At 49.9% G+C, this 16,567-nt stretch overlaps 1 protein-coding gene across 7 annotated transcripts in view; it reads left to right on the top strand.

Annotated features, from left to right (window-relative positions):
* Positions 1 to 39: 39 nt before the first annotated feature.
* LOC146516026 (echinoderm microtubule-associated protein-like 6) overlaps positions 40 to 16,567 on the top strand; it is a 27,680-nt gene continuing 11,152 nt past the window's right edge. For 4 of the 7 annotated variants that reach the window (XM_085162424.1, XM_085162423.1, XM_085162422.1 and 1 more), the window contains exons 1-25: positions 40 to 2,334; positions 3,984 to 4,143; positions 4,577 to 4,675; positions 4,748 to 4,816; positions 5,347 to 5,532; positions 5,720 to 5,855; positions 7,651 to 7,852; positions 7,932 to 8,069; positions 8,378 to 8,634; positions 8,786 to 8,995; positions 9,126 to 9,293; positions 11,096 to 11,202; positions 11,271 to 11,371; positions 11,450 to 11,636; positions 11,711 to 11,816; positions 11,938 to 12,031; positions 12,123 to 12,223; positions 13,066 to 13,268; positions 14,901 to 15,012; positions 15,088 to 15,215; positions 15,308 to 15,668; positions 15,746 to 15,877; positions 15,969 to 16,057; positions 16,129 to 16,296; positions 16,379 to 16,567. The exon at positions 16,379 to 16,567 is cut by the window's right edge and continues 13 nt beyond it. In XM_085162424.1, the coding sequence (XP_085018550.1) occupies positions 2,138 to 2,334; positions 3,984 to 4,143; positions 4,577 to 4,675; positions 4,748 to 4,816; positions 5,347 to 5,532; positions 5,720 to 5,855; positions 7,651 to 7,852; positions 7,932 to 8,069; positions 8,378 to 8,634; positions 8,786 to 8,995; positions 9,126 to 9,293; positions 11,096 to 11,202; positions 11,271 to 11,371; positions 11,450 to 11,636; positions 11,711 to 11,816; positions 11,938 to 12,031; positions 12,123 to 12,223; positions 13,066 to 13,268; positions 14,901 to 15,012; positions 15,088 to 15,215; positions 15,308 to 15,668; positions 15,746 to 15,877; positions 15,969 to 16,057; positions 16,129 to 16,296; positions 16,379 to 16,567 (3,900 nt within the window). In that variant the 5' untranslated portion in view covers positions 40 to 2,137. The remainder of the gene's footprint in view (positions 2,335 to 3,983; positions 4,144 to 4,576; positions 4,676 to 4,747; positions 4,817 to 5,346; positions 5,533 to 5,719; positions 5,856 to 7,650; positions 7,853 to 7,931; positions 8,070 to 8,377; positions 8,635 to 8,785; positions 8,996 to 9,125; positions 9,294 to 11,095; positions 11,203 to 11,270; positions 11,372 to 11,449; positions 11,637 to 11,710; positions 11,817 to 11,937; positions 12,032 to 12,122; positions 12,224 to 13,065; positions 13,269 to 14,900; positions 15,013 to 15,087; positions 15,216 to 15,307; positions 15,669 to 15,745; positions 15,878 to 15,968; positions 16,058 to 16,128; positions 16,297 to 16,378) is intronic. The other 3 variants (XM_085162427.1, XM_085162426.1, XM_085162425.1) reach the window with 1 other exon arrangement.

Raw genomic sequence — 16,567 nt, 5'->3', positions numbered from 1 at the left:
GTGTCTGCCTCTGTGGTGTGTGTGTGTGGGGGGGGGCTGGTCCCTGGTTTAGTGCTGGGGGCGGTCCCTTTTTAAATCTCCAGGTCCACTGAAGTTTTCATTGGTTGTGTCCTGCAGGTGTTGGAGCAGACAGGTGAGTTACAGGTATACTTCCTGCCCAGTGACGACGCTCATTGGAGGGTTCAGGTAAATCTCACCTAACGTGGCATGGATGCAGTGAGCTGCTAGTTAAAAACACTACAACCCCCAGCATGCACTGCGGCTGTACGCTGAATCAGACTACCTGCTCAGAGGCGGGAAGCTCGCGGAGGTGTCCGCGAGGGAAACCGGAAGCTGGGACCTTCAAAAGAAAACGGAGGATTCTGGAAAAAAAAATCGGATTAAGCGTTAGATTTACTACCGTCCTGCGCATGCGCAAACTGTTTTAGGGTAGAGAAGTGTTTAGAAAGCGTGCAGAGAGTTCAGAGGTGTTTGTTCATCACGGAGAAAAACGGAAGAGCAGGTCACTACTCACTGCGCCTGCGTGCAGAAAACTGCGGGCCTTAATCCTCAGCACACTTGTGAGCGCTGGTTCACACTGAGTTTAAAGTACAGCTGTGTTTTCCTACAAACATTTAGATGTCTGTGCAGGTAAAGGTTTTTTCAGGGATAAAAGATTAAAAAATAAAAGTCTTTATGTTGTGAATAAACAAATTCATAACTGGATGAAACTGTGAGATATTTTTAAAAGGTGCTGATGTGCACGCCTCCCTGTCGAGGGCTGCAGAACTACTGCATGAGCTGCAGTCACGTGATTGGACTCGCACCTGCACATCGGCTGCATGCGCACGCTGCTGACCAAGTTTCAGGTGGTGACCTCCAGGTGACCTCAGACCAGACGAGGTTGTCCATGGTCTGGGAGCTGCTGGTTGAGGACTGGTGTCTGTTGGGTCATTGCGGTGTATTGAACCACATAAAGGAGAAACTAGCTTCCTTTTATTTTTGCTTTCAGATTAGTCTGACTTCCTCTCAGCATCTGATGACGTCTGACTGTAAACGTCACAAAGACATTACATATTTAAGCTATACTAAAGGTGAAGTGAATGAGGGCGTAAATAAATGAAAGGTTTTTAAGAAAGACGTAAGCCCTCATCGTGAGATAAGAAGCTGAAGCATGTGTGACGTCATGACCTCTCAGGTGTTATTCGTTATTTTTGTGTCTCTTCGTCACAAACGGGGAGAAGAGCTCGTGTTTGCTCCAATCCTGCGATGAATGATGCGATAAATGCGATGCTATGTATCTGATGCTTTTATTTTGAAGGTGACCGCGGGAAGCACGGGGTTTCACGGTTTCCGGCTTGATGCTTTCGGCGGTCCCGTTAGCGCTCCGTTCTCGGGTCGCCGTTTTTCACGGTTTTAGGGCTGCTGGTGACCGGTGCCCGAGCAGGACCGCCGGTGCGGGCGGGTGCGGACGGTCGCGGGTAGATGTGCGCAGTAATCTGCGGATCGGCGCAGACGGCGGAGGATTTGCTGTGATTTAAATCTGCGCCTGACGGACGGAGGCCGGGAGGAGCCGCTAACGGTGACCCGGTCCGGTCTGTGTGCTGCGGGTCGGAGTTAAAACGCCCACAAACAGCTCGAAGTTGAATTTCCGGGAGTGTCTCTGAGGTCGGACACGGAAGCTGGAGACGTCAGGGTTTAGACCGCCGCCTTTTATTTTGTTAAAATACACAAACTCACTGTTGAATTTTCATCAGCTGAATTTCTCTTCATGATTCTGAAATTCTGTGATTTTGTCTCAGGTCGTCTGAATTTAGCAAACATTGATTTTATCTCAGCAGCACTCAGTTTATTCACAGTCGTTCAGGTTTCATCATCATAAAATCCACCTGAGCCAGTCTGCAGGTGAGCAGGTGTGTCAGAGGTTTTTCTGACTCCACTCGGGATTGTTACTGTGGAAAGCGCAGAAGAAGACCCTTACAACCTCCCTGCTGACACATTAGTGAGTGCCAAAGCTGCCTCTGGAATCATGGGAAGTGTAGGCAAAGAGACTACAGGGATGGACGGCAGTTCCTGGCAGCGTTAGCGGCTCCAGCAGATGATCATTTCTCTCAGACGGCTTTTCTGTGGATGTTCGAGTTTGCAGGTTTGAGCAGACATGTCGGATAAAACGGCGCCGCGCTGCCAGCTGAGGCTGGAGTGGATCCACGGTTACCGGGGCCACCAGTGCCGAAACAACCTGTACTACACAGCTGGGAAAGAAGTGGTGTACTTCGTGGCCGGGGTGGGCGTGGTCTTCAACACCAGAGAGCACACACAGAAGTTCTACCTGGGACACAACGATGACATCATCAGGTGAGGAGGAACCCTGTGCTGGTGAACTCTGACGCCATGCAGGCGGGTTTTAGGATGTAAAGGTTGGTCCATCAGCTGCTGGATTCAACGTCCAGAGAATGTTCAGTTAGAACCTCGGATTCAGGAGACGGTGTGGTTCTCGCTCAGGTTGCAGAACAGCTCTTGGACTTCTTGAGCAGTTTGTCCAGCTGATTTGACCGCATTCTGCGGGGTGTCCTACAGGGGGCGCTTCAGGAGTGCGGGGTGTCCTACAGGGGCCGCTTCAGGAGTGCGGGGTATGCTGTTGGGTTCACCTTAACATTCTGGTCTCATTTCTGTCAGAGATGACAGTATCTGAAAGCGGATACAGATGATGAAGGATTTTGGCTTCGATGGTTTCTGGACCTCGTTTCGGTTCTCCCTCACATGACCTCCTGCTCACAGAGGTCCTGGTCATCGGCTGGAGGAGGAGTTTAGGTTTCCCAGGGTGGAGCAGGAGGTCGACAGATGAACTGAAAGTGAAGCGATCTGTTTACTGCTAGATCTACGTACTTGTGCTCACCTGTGACCACAAGCTCCCTCTGAAGGTGTCTAGACTAGAGAGGCTGTGAGGGTTCGGTGCTTCAGGTAGAGCTCAGAGTAGAGAGGAGTCTGGACCCTCCTGGGGAGGTGTGTCACCTGGAGGCCCCGGGGCAGATCCCTGGCATCTCGGCTGGTTTGGGAACATCTTGGTGTACCCCTGGAGGAGCCGGAAAGGGTTTCTGAAGCTAGTCTGAGGATGGAAAGTGGACATAAATACTTAGAATGGCATTCTCTCGAACATCCAGCAGGGGGCGACTCCTCTGGCCCAATTTATATAGAAGTCTGTGAGAAAAGGAGCTGATATGTGAGCTCCGTGAACACCTGAGTGACGGTTTCCTGTCTCAGGTTTTAGGCGTGACTGACGCAAACTGAAACGTATTTTGTGAATTTTGCTCGTTCTCGGTGATATAACGGAGGATTGTGTGGGTCTGCTCGTGGGCTGACAGATGTTTGATGCACAGTCGGGTTCAGGATTAAAATAAAGATTAATTAATTTACAAAAGAGAATCTGCCACAGTCATCATGTGAGTGTGGAACCTTTGATAGCTGCGATCTCCAGGAGAAAACTGTTGTGTCAGCTGCCCTGCAGCACTTTGTCAGTGTTCACGGGATCCGAAGCGACACGTGTGCTTAAACTCGTCCTGACTTCCTGCTGCTCAGCATTTTGTTTCAGCTTTAACACAGGTCAGAACGTCCTTTCTGTCTGTTTTTAGGTTCCTTCAGTGTTTGTGATGCTCTGCAGACAGGGGGCGCTCACGCCCAGTTCAGCTGTTTTAATGGGACTCTCTGATTGGACCTTTAAAAACAGAAAGCCACTGCATGTCTGTAACATCACAAAAACCAGCATTAAGCGCTTACTTCCACCAGCCCTGAGGCGTGTTGGCGAACACACGTGTGCGCTGTTGCGTGTCCGCCCCCCCCTCACAGATGGCCGGGTGGCGCTGAACGATTAAAAGCTTCATCAGCAGCTGCGAGGTCAGCCCTAGTGATGAGGTCGCGGTGTGGAGACAGGAAGCCGAGCTCAGCCGTCGGTCGCTGTGATGGACGTCGGTGTCAGAGCTGCTGACTTCTTCTTCTTCCTTTCTCAGTCTGGCCATGCATCCTGATAAGGTCCAGGTGGCGACAGGTCAGGTGGGGAAGGACCCGTACATCTGTATCTGGGACACGTACGCCATGCAGACGGTCTCCATCCTGCGGGACGTGCACACCCACGGAGTGGCCTGTCTCGCCTTCGATGCTGACGGACAGGTAACGACGTCACCGACACGCTAACCGCCCGTCTCAGATTAAAGTTTTAACAATTAAAAAATGAAATCTTTGATTTTGAATTGAAACTTTATCAGCAGCTTTGTATGAGTCACGCCTCAGAATAATCCTCCTGTGTCTGACACCAGCTGCTTTAGCTCCTCCTGCTCTAAGATAACTTTCCTGTCATTGGCTGCACCTCATCAACAGACACAAGCAAGTGGGCGGGGCTTTTGGGGCCTCTCTGTGACATCATACTGTTCAGAGATTACTGCAAACACTGAGCTCGTTAGTCGGAGCTCCATGTTTAGTGTGAACGCGCGCGGCCAGAGCAGGAGATGTGACAGGAAGTGAGGCGAAGGCGAGTGGGTCACCTTTTCGTTTCATCGTAAAGGTATCATCCAATCACGTTCCCTCCTTGTTTCTGTTGCCATAGCGACTGGCCTCGGTCGGCCTGGATGCCAAGAACACGGTGTGCGTCTGGGACTGGAGAAGAGGGCGCGTCCTCGCCACGGCCACCGGACACTCGGACAGAGTACGTGCCGCCGCACACGCGTTTACCTGCAGGCGTACCTGAGGAGTAACGCTGCTCTCGCTCTTCCCGCAGATCTTCGACGTGTGCTGGGATCCGTTCCAGGCCGGCCGGCTGGTCAGCTGCGGAGTCAAGCACATCAAGGTAGCACCTGGGTGGTCACGTGACGCAGCTGTGGGTGCCGGGATCAGCCGCACATCGTCCCGCCTGCAGTGGACGATGTGCGGCTGAGAGTACAGGAGACGTTTAAACCATGATTTTGACCTCTGTCACGTACAGAGCTGTGCAAAAGTCTTGAGCTGCTCCTCACTCTGACTTCACGTCAGCAGCATCAGGTAACGTTCAGGTGTTGACAGGATAAAGACATGCTGTGGAAGAGAGACAGAGGTTAATAACAGATATGATTCAGTGCAGAGAGGTCTGTTAACACATAGTGAGTGAAGGAGAAACACCCAGTGCATCATGGGAATCCCCCGCAGCCTATTGCAGCATCACTAAGGGAGGATTCAGGGTCTCAGCTTCTTATTTTCCTGCAACATATAAAGAAGGGGGCTCAAGACTTTTGCACGGTCCTGTGTGGTGTTGAAATGGTCCTGCTACTGCTCGCCATCGATAACCTACTCAGCACCACCTCCTGTGCTAATCTGCGCCCTCTCTGTGTCCCGTGTGCGTAGTTTTGGACTCTGTGTGGGAACGCTCTGACTCCGAAACGAGGGATCTTTGGGAAAACGGGCGACCTGCAGACCATCCTGTGCGTCTCTGCGGCCAAAGACGAGCTCACGTACTCCGGCGCTCTGAACGGGGACGTTTACGTGTGGCGAGGAATCACGCTGATGAGGACCGTACAGGCTGCACACGGGGTACACACACACACACACACACACACAGGTGGAGCTCGAGAGCATCCACCCTGATGGAAAACATGAACAGATTTCTCCTCCAGGTAACGTGAGGATAAAACATGGCGACCTAACCCCGAGCAGGTGATTAACCCACAGCTGCACCTGCTGGGAAGGGGCTGATGGGAAATGTGCTGTTCTTCTGCAGGCGGGGATCTTCAGCATGCACGCCTGTGAGGAAGGCTTCGCCACCGGAGGGCGAGACGGCTGCATCAGACTGTGGGACGTGGACTTCAAACCCATCACGAAGATCGACCTGAGGGAGGCGGAGCAAGGCTACAAAGGTCTGATCTGGTCCCCTCTGTCACACCGGGGTCACTCAGGGGTCACTCAGGGTCACCTCTGCTTTGGTTTTGTATTTGATCAACCACAGCGGCAAAAAAGTCGTCAGTGCTTCACAGGAAGTGAATCTATCTGAGTCTGACCTGCTGCTCACCTGGCTCTGGCAGAGACGCCGAATCACACACGTGATCACATTTATTATTATTAATAATAATAATAGTGCATGTTATTTAAAAGTGCCTTTGAAAACACCCAAGGACACAGGTGCAGCAAATAAACAGGCATAAAAACGTGAAATATGCACAATAATAAGCAGATAAAACTTTAAGATCATGATTTATATGCAGTTTTACATGGGTGGGTTTTGAGGTTGGACTTGAAAAAAGGGAATGAAGTGAGGTCAAGGGGCAGAGCGACTAAAAGTCCCCCCCAAAAAAAAAAAAAAAGACAAGAGGAAGGAAAGGAAAGAGAGGTATGCCTTAAATGTATGGAGGAGTATTTTAAAATGAATGGGAGATTTGACCGGGAGCAGTGAAGCTGCTTCAGGATCGGCGTGCTGCGATGGTAGAGGGAGTCTCGTGATAACACGGGCAGTAGGGGTGGGTTTTTATAATCGATTTATCGATTAAAGTCGATTCTGGCTTGGATTACGTGATATCGATTCATTAAAATCCTGAATCAATTTTTAAATATAAATTTATTTTGCCCGAAATGTCAGAATCTCTGGTGAAATCTCACAAAACTTCAACAACCACCAAACAGCTAAAACAGTAAATGAGAGCAGGAACACGGATTCTGCACAAAGACTTAAACACACAGCTCGACCCGCCGATCAGAGTCAGTGAGATGTCGCCTTTCTCACAGTCGGGGCTGAAAGCCGACAGCTCGCTGATTCTGATCTGTGGGCGGGTCGAGCTTTGTGTTCACGCCCTTTATGCGCTGATTCTAAAGCTGTTAGTTTGATGTCTCTCCAAACAATATTGACCGAACCAGCAGCAAAAGAAGATCCAAACTACGCTTCACATAAACATCGTCATGAACTCACTCTGACTTTTACTGTTTTGCTTCGACCACGATGCACAGCTCTCTCTCTCTCTCTCTCTCTCTGCTTGTTACGCACAAGTCTACCTTTGTTTACAGCGCTGTCGGCCGACGTTTTTTTTGTTTTATATACTTCTGAAAAGAAAACCTAATTTCTGCCGTTCAATACTGAACAAATTTAAACTTTCTAAAATTATTCAAAATGCAAAACGCCGTGTCTCTAATAAAACTGCTGTAACTTCAGAGGTAATGTTCATGTGTTGATTAATGGTTTTCTTTTGTTTTTGATCTACTGCAGAATATTTTTATAAAATCCAGAACAGGAAAATCACCTTCATGTGTTTCTGTGTTTTATCTTCAGCTGCTTTGACACAAAGGCCTCTGCTGTGACGCTCACACCTTTGATAAAGTCTGGAAAGTGTCAGCTTCCTTTTTATAGATACAAAAATATGTAAATGTACTGATCTGAATTATAATATTTCTGACTGTCAAAATTTCCCAGATTCAAATCGAATCAAATTGAATCGTGGATCGAATCGATTTGGGACCTTGTGAATCGGAATTGAATCGATCCTAGAAATCAGTGACGATACCCAGCCCTAACGGGCAGCAGAGCTCTGGACACGTTGAAGCTTACTGATGGATCTTTGTGTTACAGTATCGATCTGAGACGTAGCAACGTGTCCAGCTCCTGTTCCTGTTAAATGTTCTGTGATCGGTGGCGCCCGTCCCAGAGTTTCCTGTTTCCTGTCTCAGGTCTGTCGATCCGCAGCGTGTGCTGGAAGGCCGACCGGATCCTGGCCGGGACTCAGGACAGTGAAATCTTCGAGGTGATGGTCCGAGACCGGGACAAACCGGTTCTACTGATGCAGGGTCACAGCGAGGGCGAGCTGTGGGCGCTGGACGTGCATCCCAAACAGCCCGTCGCCGTCACCGGGAGCGACGACCGCTCCGTGAGGTCGGTCCGACTGCACCGCAGGCTGCTCACGCCCTCGCTCACCTGGTGTTCTCCTAACCTGTGCTCACCTGTGTCTCAGGCTCTGGAGCCTTCCTGACCACACGCTGCTGGCTCGCTGCAACATGGAGGAGTCGGTTCGAAGCGTTTCCCTCAACAACGACGGTTCTCAGCTCGCTCTGGGCATGAAGGATGGCTCGTTCACGGTGCTGCGTGTCAGGTGACCTCTCTTACCTGTCGATAAGATTGTGTACAGGTGTGTTATCGCCTCAAATTAAACTGTTGGCGGCCTCGCGCTTCCTGAATCTCTACGGTAACGGTCACAGGTGATGGACCCGCTGATCACAGTCGGGTCCTCTTTGTGATAACGACCACTTCCTGCTATGTGACAGCGGTCTGTAAGCAGGTTAAACGTAATTGGCGTGTGCTGCTGTGGTTCTTAGAAATGGGCGGGGTCAAAAGGCTAAGATGGTGGTTTACCATCCGTGCTCGGGGTAGCGAGGCGTGCTGATGCGTGTGTTTGTGCAGGGACATGACAGAGGTCGTGCACATCAAGGACAGGAAGGAAGTGATCCATGAGCTGAAGTTTTCTCCGGATGGTTCCTTCCTGGCGGTCGGGTCCAATGACGGGATGGTGGACGTGTACGCCGTCGCACAGCGCTACAAGAAGGTGGGCGAGTGCAGCCGCTCCGCCTCCTTCATCACCCACCTGGACTGGTCGGTCGACAGCCGCTTCCTGCAGACCAATGACGGCGCCGGGGAGCGGCTCTTCTACAGGATGCCAGGTACACAGAACACCTGAGACTCATGATGTCCTCGCGGTTTCCACAGCTGTGGTCCTCGGGACAAACATGTCCCAAAGACGACACGAGGTGGAGCTCACCTGTCCTCACCTGGGACCAGCTGTGGGGTCTTACCTGCTTCCTTTCCCTGCAGCGGGAAAGCTGGTTCCTAAAGAGGAGGCGAAAGGGATTCACTGGATGACGTGGACCGGCGTCGTTGGGCCGGAGGTCAACGGCATCTGGGTCAAATACTCCAACGCCACCAACGTAAACTCCGTGGACGCCAACTACAGCAGCGCTGTGCTGGTGGCCGGCGATGACCTCGGCCTCGTCAAGCTCTTCAGGTTCCCCTGCTTGAAGAAAGGTGAGTGATGCATGCCGACCCACAGAGTCCGGCTGAGGGGTGGAGCTCTGAGGTCGTCTGAGTCATTGGACGCGGAGTTACAGGCGTTTCTGGAGTCGTGCGTTCTTATTCTTGTGTTTCTATCACACAGGGGCCAAATTTAAGAAGTACATTGGTCACTCCGCCCATGTGACCAACGTCCGCTGGTCCAGCGATCTGCAGTGGGTCATCAGCACCGGTGGTGCCGACCACGCCGTCTTCCAGTGGAGGTTCCTGCCCGAAGGCGTGATGAACGGTGTTCTGGAGCCCCTCCTACAAGGTGACGCAGAGCTTACCTTTAGTCACAGATGGTGACGGCGCCGACCTCCCAGAAACGTTTCAGCAGTTAAACTAAATCAACAAATTGAGCAAACTGTTGCAGGTCTTTTCTGCCTGATGCGCGAACAATTAGTGCGACTGATGCGATGGAAAATACGTGCTGCAGCTGCAGTTTGTGCATTCGCACTTATCGCGTCCACCACTCGAGTTGGAAAAATCTGAACTCCAATCAGGAGCCTGGTGACGTGATGCTCTGCCCTGGTTCAGAGGGGCAGGTCCAGCCAAAGCCCTTCATTCTTCATTAAATATGGAGGAAAGGCTCATCAACGCCGTAGCCAACCACCGGAGCTGTACGACACCAGCTGCTCGTTTACATGAATTAATGTAGGCAGTTAATTTCTGCATGTTGTTGTTTATAAACAGCACACAGTGGTCCCGCTCTTCATCGTCACATCGCGTTTGTACAGCTTTGCATTCTGCAGCCTGATTGACAAACCTCCCCGCGTCGTGTCTCCTGCGCTTTCCAAGTTGATCACGTTTGGTTTTGATAACCATCGCGTCCAATCACGCCGCTGCTCTGCTCGCCACAGTAAACAGAGAAGGGAGAGACTCTCTTCAAACGCTACATCGACAGCTGCCATCTTGCAAACATACCATCTGGCACTACTTCCTCCCACATTTCCGCTTCACTTTTGCATATTTTAAAGCGCGACCAGTTTGCTTTGGACACGCTTCGAGGTGCGAATGTGCGACCAGCCAGGGGAGTCTGCGCTTTTTGGTCGCTTCTATCGCGTTCGGTGTGAACGCACCGTAAGAATCAGGTCTTCAAATACAGTCTCCTCCTGCAGCTGCAGATTATTCATAATGATCCAAACCACTGTTCTTGTCCCGCCTCACGCCTTCTCCATTTGAAACTCAAGCTAACTTCAATTCAATTCAATTTTATTTATATAGCGCCAAATCACAACAAAAGTCGCCTCAAGCCGCTTCATAGATACAGAGAAAAGCCCAACAATCATATGACCCCCTATGAGCAGCACTTTGGTGACAGTGGGAAGGAAAAACTCCCTTTTAACAGGAAGAAACCTCCAGCAGAACCAGGCTCAGGGAGGGACAGGATAAAGACATGCTGTGGAAGAGAGACAGAGGTTAATAACAGATATGATTCAATGCAGAGAGGTCTGTTAACACATAGTGAGTGAAGGAGAAACACCCAGTGCATCATGGGAATCCCCCGGCAGCCTATTGCAGCATAACTAAGGGAGGATTCAGGGTCACCTGGTCCAGCCCTAACTATATGCTTTAGCAAAAAGGAAAGTTTTAAGCCTAATCTTGAAAGTAGAGATAGTGTCTGTCTCCTGAATCCAAACTGGAAGCTGGTTCCACAGAAGAGGGGCCTGAAAACTGAAGGCTCTGCCTCCCATTCTACTTTTAAATACTCTAGGAACAACAAGTAGGCCTGCAGAGCGAGAGCGAAGTGCTCTAATAGGGTGATATGGTACTACAAGGTCATTAAGATAAGATGGGGCCTGATTATTTAAGACCTTGTATGTGAGGAGCAGGATTTTGAATTCTGGATTTAACAGGAAGCCAAAACAGGAGAAATCTGCTCTCTCTTTCTAGTCCCTGTCAGGACTCTTGCTGCAGCATTTTGGATTAACTGAAGGCTTTTCAGGGAGTTTTTAGGACTTCCTGATAATAATGAATTACAGTCGTCCAGCCTGGAAGTAATAAATGCAGGAACTAGTTTTTCAGCGTCACCTCTGCTTATCGCCGACTCATCTTTTTCACCCGTGTCTTCAGAGGGTTACGCCGACTCCAACAGCGGCGAGTCGGACTCAGACGTGTCAGATGTGCCGGAGCTCGACTCGGACATCGAACAGGAAGCTCAGACCAGCTACGAACGTCAGGTGACTGGGAAACAAACGCTCCCACCTGCAGTCAACAAGCCGTCTGACTCACCTGTCTCTGTCTGCAGGTGTATAAGGAGGACCTGCCACAACTCAAGAAGAAGCTGATTGGTTCCCTGAAGCGGCAGAAGGCGCCTGAGGAGGGGCTTCGTCTGCAGTTTGTTCACGGGTAAACATCAGACGTGGATCTGGTCTCGTGAGTAAATGCTGTAAATAAACCTCCGTTTGTGCTGCTTCCTGTTTGCAGGTACCGGGGCTTCGACTGCCGTAACAACCTGTTCTACAGTCAGGCGGGAGAGGTGGTGTACCACGTGGCCGCCGTCGCCGTCGTCTACAACCGGCTGCAGCACAGCCAGAGGTTTTACCTCGGGCACGACGACGACATCCTCAGCCTCGCCGTCCACCCGCTCAAAGACTACGTGGCCTCGGCACAGGTATGCCTGGCCGATCGCGGCGCGTCGCGTTTCCGAGACTGAGACTGTTTCTGATTGGCTGTTCCCGTGTACAGGTGGGCAGAGACCCGGCCATACACGTGTGGGACATCCAGACCCTGAAGTGTCTGTCGCTGCTCAAAGGACACCACAGCAGGGGAGTGTGTGCTCTGGAGTTCACAGGTGAGCCGACTGCACGCCGTGCAGCCCTCACCTGTATCGTAGCTCAGCGGGTTCGCTCAGGTAGACAACGCTGTTCCTTCCTTCTGTTCTCTGACGTAACTCCTCTCTTGGTGCTTCTCAGCTGACGGGAAGAGTTTGATCTCAGTGGGATTCGATGAATTTCACTCCATCATCATCTGGGACTGGAAGAAAGGAGAGAGACTAGCCAAGGCCAGGTAAACACACCTGGATTAAGGCAGCTCGTGCTTTTGTAAGTTTCTCGCCGTGCTTCCTGTGCAGAGGGAAATGTGTCTCGTGTGTCTGCAGGGGTCATAAAGACAAGATCTTCGTGGTGAAGAGCAATCCTTTCAGGATGGACAAGCTGGTGACCGTGGGCATGAAACACATCAAGTTCTGGCAGCATTCAGGTAGGCGTCGTTTACCTGGAACTCACCTGACACGCATCCACACTTCAGCTCAGCGAGGTAGGAGGGGCCACATGGGGCTGTCCCACATGTGCTGGTTTTATTCACGCTCTGATAAAACGTGAACTTTAAAACTAGGGATGCACCGATACCGATACTGGTATCAGGTATCGGGGCCGATACTGTAAAATGTGTGTGTACTCATACTCGTAAAAGTTAACCGATACCAACTTATTTCATTAATCAGAGGGTGGATTGTCATTTCTGTTGTAGTTTTTTAGATTGGCCACTAGGGGGACAATTATTATTTTATTTATTTATTTTATAATTTTTTATATTTTATTATTTATTTAATAATAATTATTTTGTTTGTTTGTTTACAACATGGACACTCTGCAATAATTTAAAAGTTTATTTTATTCTCAAACCTAATTTGTATTTATTTTATTCCAAACAGAAGTGTTTATTTATTATTCTGAAAGCTCGAGACAGTGCCAATAGTTCAGTGATATTTTGTAAAATTACAATGTGGAGACTCTGCAATAATTTAACAGAAGTGCTTATTTTTCACTTCAAATTTTTCTGAGGTCATTTTCATTAAGATTTTATTTTTTATCGGCAGAGAATAAAATAAAATCTGTCTTCCAATTCATTGTATTTATGTGTGTGTGTGTGTGTGTGTGTGTGTGTGTGGTAGAAGTATCGTTTTTTGTACTCTGTATCAGCAAGTACTCAGATCCAAGTATCGGTATCGTATCGGTTTGAAAAAATTGGTATCGTTGCATCCCTATTTAAAACGTTTCTTTTTAAATGGATGCTCGTAAACATCCGTTCCCGTCCCGCAGGCGGCGGTCTGACCTTCAAACGCGGGATTTTCGGGAACCTGGGGAAACAGGAGACGATGATGTCGGCATGTTACGGTCGATCCGAGGACCTCGTTTTCTCCGGAGCCACGAACGGAGACGTTTACATCTGGAGAGACACGATGCTGATCAAGACCATCAAAGCCCACGACGGCCCCGTGTTCGCCATGTGCTCCCTGGACAAGGTGACGCTTCATGCTTATCTAAAGTGGAGGAGGGTGGAGTCTGTAGCAGGGTGGAGTAACACGAGCAGCACTCATGGAGAAAAATGATCTTTTACATGATTGATTGATGATTGAAGATGATTGTCAAGAAGTGGCTGCAGGCAGCAGAGGAGCAACTCAAAACACAGCTTTATGCTGCAGAGATGCAGAAACTAAACACGCAGGAGGAAACTCAGCCGAAGGTGATCTGAGTAATGCGTAATCCGATTACTTTTTTCAAGTAATGAGTAAAGTAAGGGATTACTATTGCAAAAACTGTAATTAGATTACCGTTACTTTCCCGTAGGAACGCTGCGTTACTGCGTTACTAAAACTGTGATTTTTTTGCGAGAATGTCTCATGACAGTGACGTAAGCGAGTGCGACGTTCGTGACAACAGCTGTGTGCAGATCAACAATGGATCATATATCGAGTGCAGAGAGAGTATGAGCGTGCAGCGTTTAAAGCGTGGAAGTACTGACCTTACTTTGAGTTTGATTCCATAAAAAGTGACAAAAACATTAGTGTCCGTTGTGCGTGGGAAGAAAACTTCTTTTTACAGCGAAAAAACCCTAAACTTCCAAACAAGCACTGAGTAGCTACGACGTAATGGGAAACTCACAGAGAAACTCGCGGATTCTTCCACTGACCGCTGCACACCTGCACCAGGGTAACCCTCCGCCTACCCCACTCCTGCTTTACAGGTGAAAATAGAGCAACAGGACCGCTAGTCTTTGACTTTATTTATTTTCTGCTGTGTTTTACTTGCATCTATTTGAAAGACTGAGTGTAAACACAAATATACATATATACATATACACACACACACACACACACACATATACATATATATATATATATATGTATATTTTATTTTATGTGCTGGAATGTGCAGAAAATAGGTTTAAATGTTAAACTAATTTCTTCCAGTCAGAGAATGTTGCAGATAATTAAATGTTTGCTTGATGCATAAAGTTAAAAGATTAAAACTAATAAAACAAGTTTTAAAAAGAGACTTTTCCATTTGATTACATTTTGTATGATGATTATGCAGAAAAAGTAGAATTGGGCTGAAAGATCTATCACTTTATCACCTATTCAGGTTGTAAATCGTGTTTTTAAAAAGTAACTAAGTAATTAATTACTTTTGAAAATAAGTAATCAGTAAAGTAAGAGGATTACTTTTTTGGGGAAGTAATCAGTAATTAGTTACTGATTACTTTTTTCAAGTAACTTGACCAACACTGGTAACGAGGCAGGGACACGTGATGCAGACAGGAGACTATCAAAGTAAAACAGGAAGCACTCGCACCACATGGCATGGGAGCTGACAGGGGAGAACGCTCAGGGAAACGAGCTAACGAGGGGGGGGCAGTGAAGGGGGTCGAGACACAGAGAGAGAGAGAGGGGGGAGACATGACAGGCTGGGGAGGAGAAACGTGAGGAGGAGGGAACAGGAAAGGGGACGAAGACACACAATCTAATGAACCGAGAACATGGATACAAAGTAACACCAGAACTCAAAAACACTGGTGACCCGGAAGCATGACAACGATCCTTTCAAAATAAAATCATAACCGCAGACTTGTTTATATTTCTGCTTCCTGTGTCCAGGGTTTTGTGACGGGGGGGAAAGACGGCATCGTGGAGCTTTGGGACGACATGTTTGAGAGATGTTTGAAAACGTACGCCATCAAGCGGGCCGCCCTGTCTCCGTCCTCTAAAGGTAGGGGACGCCAGCATCGGGGTGTTTTTGAACGGCGAGAGCGCCTGAAGGTGATGGGTCGTGTTTTGTGAGCAGGGCTGCTGCTGGAGGACAACCCGTCCATCAGAGCCATCACGCTGGGCCACGGTCACATCCTGCTGGGCACCAAGAACGGCGAGATCCTGGAGATCGATAAGAGCGGCCCCATGACGCTGCTGGTGCAGGTAAGTTAACGTTACCGATCCGTCACGGGCTGCTCGAATCGCTACAGTGCACTGACACGGTCACCTGTACACCTCACACCTGTGTGTGCCAGGGTCACATGGAGGGCGAGGTGTGGGGTTTGGCGGCACACCCTCTACTTCCTGTCTGTGCCACCGTCAGTGACGACAAAACTCTGAGGATCTGGGAGCTGTCGGCCAATCACCGCATGGTGGCTGTGCGCAAGCTCAAGAAAGGTGAGACGAGCAAATGTGAAAGCTTGGCGTGCTCTCAAACCTTACCTGTGCTGTGTTTCCTGTCAGGTGGGCGGTGCTGTGCCTTCTCTCCGGACGGGAAAGCGCTGGCGGTCGGCCTAAACGACGGCAGCTTCCTGGTGGTGAACGCTGACACGCTGGAAGACATGGTGACGTTTCACCATCGCAGAGAGCTCATCTCAGACATCCGCTTCTCCCAAGGTACCTGAACTCAGCACGCAGGTGTGGCACAGGGCGAAGGTCACTGGTGGGTCGCTGACGAGTCAGGTGTGTTTCAGATGCGGGGAAGTACCTGGCTGTGGCCTCGCACGACTCTTTTGTGGACATCTACAACGTCCTGACCAGCAAGAGAGTCGGCATCTGCAAAGGAGCCAGAAGCTACGTCACTCACATCGACTGGGACTCCCGAGGTGAGACTCACCTGTGCTGCGGCGCCACCTTCAGGACACTTTCCGTTAACAGCAGGCTGCAGCTTTAGACTCTCATGTGTTACCTCTACAGGTAAGCTGCTGCAGGTGAACACCGGAGCCAAAGAGCACCTGTTCTTTGAGGCGCCGCGAGGACGCCGACAGAACATCAGCGTGGCCGAGGTCAGGAGCGCGGCGACAGCTCTGGTGAGGTTCGCCTGAAGTGCAGAGGTCACGCCCTGTTTCTGTTTCAGTTCGAGAAGCTGGAATGGGCGAGCTGGACGTCCGTTTTCGGTCCCACCTGTGAGGGGATATGGCCGACGCTCAGCTTCGTGAACGCCGCCTCGCTCACCAAAGACCGCAAACTGCTGGCCACCGGAGACGACTTCGGCTTCCTCAAACTCTTCAGCTTCCCGTCCAGGGTGAGCGAGGAGTCCACGCCACGTCTCAACACGTCTACTTTCAAAGGCTCTGTTCATCTTAACCTCTGACCTCTGACCTCAGGGCCAGTTTGCCAAGTTTAAGAAGTATGTGGGTCACAGCTCCAACGTGACCAATGTCCGCTGGTCCAACGATGACACCGTGCTGCTGACAGTGGGCGGGGCTGATACGGCGCTGATGATCTGGACCAGAGAGCCGCCGGGTCACAAGGAGAGCAAAGCTGTGGACAGCGAGGAGTCTGACGACGACACG

This window comes from Neolamprologus multifasciatus, chromosome 6 (genome assembly GCF_963576455.1).
Source record: "Neolamprologus multifasciatus chromosome 6, fNeoMul1.2, whole genome shotgun sequence".
Taxonomy (NCBI): Eukaryota; Metazoa; Chordata; class Actinopteri; order Cichliformes; family Cichlidae; genus Neolamprologus; species Neolamprologus multifasciatus.
The sequence above is the reverse complement of the archived record's forward strand: the minus strand, read 5'-3'. Positions and strand labels throughout refer to the sequence as shown.